The 5,892-nt window shown below is 31.0% G+C and overlaps 1 protein-coding gene across 1 annotated transcript in view; it reads left to right on the top strand.

The window, feature by feature from the left end:
• The window catches only part of LOC119667595 (cubilin homolog), a 19,176-nt gene extending 14,276 nt beyond the window's left edge, over window positions 1–4,900 (top strand). Inside the window, exons 8-9 of the mRNA XM_038076898.1 lie at window positions 2,872–3,023; window positions 3,089–4,900. Coding sequence (XP_037932826.1) covers window positions 2,872–3,023; window positions 3,089–4,900 — 1,964 coding nt within the window. The remainder of the gene's footprint in view (window positions 1–2,871; window positions 3,024–3,088) is intronic.
• Window positions 4,901–5,892: the final 992 nt, after the last annotated feature.

The following is a 5,892-nucleotide window of genomic DNA, read 5'->3' as shown; positions in this document are numbered from 1 at the left end:
TTAAAAGTGTTTGTAAATTAGTTCAAGAAAATCTTTATTGAAAAATTTATTTAAATAATGTATATAAAAAAGATATAAAATTTAATTATATATTGTTTTATATCTTATACTTTCAGTTTGCGTATTTTTAAATGAATTACTAGACAAATTTATTTATGGAATATCTTTAATTTTGTATATCATATTTAAGAATACATACATATGTATATGCCAACAACAACGCTTATTTATTAAATGTATATATTTATTAAATTAAAATTTAAGTTAATGATGAGATAATTTAATTGTGGGAAAATTGAAACATGTATTAAAAATTGCAGTTGCATAATTTAGCATAAGCTAAATTTTTCCTTTTCTTTATTTTAACTCAGCTGTACAATCAACTAAATATAATAAAATGCATATTATCGCTTACAAAAACAAATGTAGGCAAACCTTATGAGCAAAACAAATTATATTATTTGCACACAAATTGATATACATATACTGCACAAAAACAACGATCTTGCCAAATTTGCTAAAAAAAATGCACACGCTTCGCGTAAGCAAATGTAGAATCAGTCAAACCAAAAAAGAAACAACAAAATGTTTACACATTCGCTTAAAACAAAAAACAAAAAAATAAAATTGCTCAAAACCACCCTTAAATTCATGCTCATTACTCAGCTTTCTATGATAATTTTTTTCTCAAATATTTGTAACAAGTAAATTTAAACTAAATTGAAATTGAAATTTTTAAAGTATATTTGGTATTGTTATCACATTGCTACAAAATATTGAAATATATAATTTTAAAAATTTTATATATACATGCATATTATCACTAAACGATATTAATAAAAATTAGTTATTAAAATTATTGTTTATATTCAGAAATATAAAAATACACATATACATATATAACAGGGAAAAATTAAACATTGTACGCAATTAACCATTTAATAAATATTCAATAAAAAATTATTGCACATACAAAACCAAATATACATCCAGCATAAGACTTTGTCCAAAAATTTTATTCTTAAACTACATATTTTTACTTATTTTTGTTATTATAATTTCTAAATCGTATTTAGCAATAAAAATAATTCTTAAAACATAAATGTAGGCATAATCTCATTACAGATAAAATATATTATTTGCATATACATTGTACACACAAACATATACTGCTTACAAATTTGCATACATTTATTTGATGCACAAAAACAACGATCTTTTCAAATTTGCTTTAAAAAATTTACGCGCAACTCATAGTCAAATGTTCAATCAATTAAACAAAAAAAACAACAAAATGTACACACATTCTGACACACATGCATATCAGCGCTTAAAATAAAAGAAATAATAAAAACATGCGAAATAGACACCTTCCTAAATTTCATAAAAAAAAACTACAACCCAAAATTCAACCATAGTTTCGATTCGTTTATCATCTTTCAGAAGTTTCAATGCTTCTTCTTCTCTAGATTACTTTAGCAAATTACACGTAATTTGAAATTTGAATTTTCAATTTCAATTGTGGCTGTAATTTAGAAATTAAATTACAAATTACGATTATACTGTAATTCGTAATTGAAGTTTTCAATTAAATTACACATATAATTTGGAAATTCAATTATCAATTAAATTACTCAGTAATTTATAATTGAGTGTAATCTAATTAAAAATGTAATCATTATTGCACAGCTCTGCTAAGGTCACATACATATGTTATCTATAGCATCTGACTAACTCTCGATCTAGCAAGAAATATCCAACTACATTGTTGTTATATGAACTCACAGTGGCGTCGGTACGCGTCAGCGATGTCGGCGACCGCCGACGGACTCTCGCCCACAGGGGCCTCGCAAAAAGTTACCGACTGTGGATTCTAAGCACTTAATAAATATTTTGATCAATTTGGTTTGATAATGGCATTAACCATATTCGAAGTATTCCCGAATGTTTATATAGTAACCAGATTAATGTGCACAGTTCCAGTCAGTATAGCTTCGACGGAAAGAAGCTTCTCAAAGTTAAAATAAATTAAGACGTACTAGAAAAGTATGATGAGCCAAGAGAGACTATTCCCAGTGGAAATTCTATATACTGAAGCAAAAATAGCAATTCATTCATTTTAATTTGTGTTTATTTTAATTTGATTAGCAATAAAACTTTCAATCATGCTTTGTCGTATTAGTGAATGTAACTTATTTATTTTTACAACTGGGTTATAAAGGGAGTCTCGCAATTCTGATGTCGCCGTCGTGCAGAGTTGGTCTCCGTCACTGTGAACTCAATATGGACGTTTGTAAGGAAAAAGGGTATCTTATAATGAAATAGGCTCTCAACTACTTTGAAAATAAATTAATACATATTTAATACTTTTTCCAAACAAATCATTAGTAATGCTCGAAGCTGCGGTCGCATAACATAGTTATAGATGCTGGGGTGTTAAAACTTGATGCTATCAAACTGCAAAAAAGAAATATATACTTCCTCTTTAAATTGCAACGCTTAACCATCACATTTGCTAATAATACAACTTAGACACAATCGCTCAAGCACATGAGAGTAGCTGAATATTGAAAATTACCTGCCAGTCCAACCAAACACATAAAATCACTTCTCTTGCCATCAATTCCTGTATTTCATAGATTGTGAACGTTTCATTTTACTTCATTCAACATTATCTATAGGACCAACTTTTTAAGATTTGCTATAGCCTATGATTTGAAATTTTTGGGATTGAACAGCGATCAGTTGCTGAGCACTCATACGTTTTAACAAACAGAAATACATTCCTGTAATATATATCTTACATATTCCTTTTGGATAATACAATATTTAATATTTAATAATATATAATTTTCATCATTCATTTTGCAGCCCACGATAATCTATTTAACAATTTAACTGGTATAATTGAATCACCACCAGTCGGTTCCATTGCTACTCAAGAGCCCTATAGTTGGCGAATAGAACTACCACGAGATCAATTAATCACACTCGAGTTTAAGGAGTATCTTAGTGGCTTAAACGTAAGTACAAATAAATATTTTTACAATTTTTCAATCATTTACCGCCTTTTAATTTTTATATATAGCTCTATGATGGGTTTAGTGACATTGCTCTGAAAGTAGAAATTCCTTTTTCTCCTTGGAGATTTGTTTCAAGCACTAATGTAGTCTTCCTAAATTCTATTAACGATGAATTACAACCATTTCTAATAAATTGGAGTGCAGTTAGCAAAGAAGTTGTGAGAAGTAACCAAACAGTTAATAAGTGTGGAGAAGACTTAATAATATCCTTTAGTACAGCTGTAAAACTAAATTCACCCGGTTACCCTAATGGCTACGATGATAACTTGCACTGTACTTATATAATCAAACCGGAAGAAAATATTCACCACGTTGTCTTTGAATTAATGTTTTTGGACTTAGAAGAAATTTCAGATTGTAGTGCTGATAACGTGCGAGTTTTTTCCTCCAGTAATCTAGAGGATTGGCATGAAGAGCTGAAAGTATGCAATAGCAAAAAGGAAGAAACTAAAGCAATTGCAACAATACGAGGCACGCCTTACTTAAAGGTAGAGTTTAAGAGCGATGCTAGTATCAACGGAACCGGGTTCTCTTCATTCCTCACTACAGAATGTGGCTCGAACATAACTAACAGCAATGTGGGCACAATTATAGGAAATCATGTCATGCGTTCGCGCTTGATGAACTTTACTTGTTTGTGGCATATTGAGGTAAGACCAGGCAAGCAAATAAGCGTTGAGTTCAAGTTTAATAGAACAATTTCAACTGATAAAGACTGTGCACAGTATGCGATAGTATATGATGGCTTAGATAGTCATGCACCAATTTTTCCACCTGGTCATATTTGTCAAGCAGTTGGTCACACTGTAAATTTGTTAACAACCAGTACCAATCATGCAATTATCAAATATGTTTTACCGTTTTCTTGGATAACTTTTAACAGAGCCCAAATATGGAATATTACCTATCGTGAGTATAGTGAGTGTGATGAAGAAATTTATTTAACGCACTACGCCAGTTACATAAATATTAGTTCGCCACGTTATCCGAACGTACCTCATCCACACACTGAATGCAAGTGGATCATAATTGGACCACCTGGAGAAACACTCCAACTAAGTTTTATAGATCGATTTGATATGAATACTCGGTATTGCGATAAAGAGTTTATTGAGATATTTGATGGAGCTACTGATTTGGCTCCTAACTTAGGTCACTTTTGCAGACGTCCGAATATTGTACGCTCCACATCCAACATATTGACTATACATTATTTCACCGATATCGCTGAACCTCATAATGGTTTTCGTGTAAATGCTTCTATTGCTAGGTGTGGTGGAAGTTACAATTCAATGTATGGTGACATTACCTCATTGAATTATCCGGCTCTTGGTGCATATCCCAAAAATACGATATGTGAATATTCAATTAAACTAATTAGAAATGCTCGCATGATTTTAAATTTCACGGATTTACATATTCCGTTCAATAATAATAATGTAAATAATTCAGATCATCTAGATATATTCAGAATTCTCGATGAGAACACTACCGAATTAGTAACTGTTATATATGGAAATGAAACATTACCCCAAGTGGAGATTGATGGGAAGGAAGTGTTGATAATATTTTCAACATTTCTTGAAAATCATAACTATCGTGGATTTAAAATAAATTATAAACGAATTTCTAGTACATGCTATCGGTATGTTAGTGGGCTATCTGGTAATATTGAATTAGATATTCCAAGAGATAATTCAATGCCCACATTTTGTCGTTGGAAAATTACTGTACCAAAAGGACAAGTAGTACGTTTCGAACTCCTAGATACTGACAGATCTTATAGGTTGGTTTCAAATAATGGATCGGAAACGTGAGTATAAAATATAAGTTATTTTAACTATAATCATTTTACATTCAAAATATTATTTAAATTATTTCAATATCACCGCATTCTATTGAAGAACAGAGTGATATTTCCAACAGTTTATTTCTGTAAAAATTTTTTAATATATTTGAACTATATAAATATTATATATAATTGAAACAGTTACATTAAAACTATTAAAGTATTATTGTCTCAATATTTCTGACAGATCGCCACCACGTTCTCAAGTCAACTATTCTCTTAATTTTAAAATCTTCAATAGCATCGATTCCATTGCTAAGATAACTGAATTCTATTTTGAAGACTATAATTCCTCTAACGTAATACAGTCAACCGATAACTTAATGTATATCCAAATTAGAATCGGTCGATTAATTCACTCAATACGCAAAATACATGCACGTTATTCTTCCGACCATGAATCGCACTGCCCGGTGGATATTCCAACTCATCTTACCTCCGGTTTCTTATCTGTAACTGCGGATCAATTCAATTATACGAACTTTTACTGTCGAACTCAATTTTATCAGAATGGCGAACAGACTTTGACATTTAACATTAGCTCACTTGTTTACGGCCACAGCAATACGTACTACCAAATCAGTCCGGTACGGTTTAAGGACGAGCAACTGTTTGTACCATTTGTTGCGCTTACTTCAAATGTTAGCAATATGGTAATTTCTTCTTCTGCAAAGAGGGGCTCCATAATTACCTTCCAAACTGAATTTGTGCAATTTAAGGAATTTATGCTAAACTTCCGCCGTCACGAATGTGGTGGAGTACAGCAATTGTCAAACGGTTTTCAACTGAAAAGTCCGGAATTTAGTATTGAAAATTATGGACCTCTAGAATGTGTTTGGATTTTAAGAGCAACTTACACCACATCTTACCACTTAAATGGTACAATAAATTTCTCAGATACTTGTGACCGAGAGTACTTGGTTGTATATGCAGGACCGTCAAATGTATTTCCGGAAATAG

Source organism: Teleopsis dalmanni, chromosome 1 (genome assembly GCF_002237135.1).
Source record: "Teleopsis dalmanni isolate 2A chromosome 1, ASM223713v2, whole genome shotgun sequence".
Classification (NCBI taxonomy): Eukaryota; Metazoa; Arthropoda; class Insecta; order Diptera; family Diopsidae; genus Teleopsis; species Teleopsis dalmanni.
The sequence above is the reverse complement of the archived record's forward strand: the minus strand, read 5'-3'. Positions and strand labels throughout refer to the sequence as shown.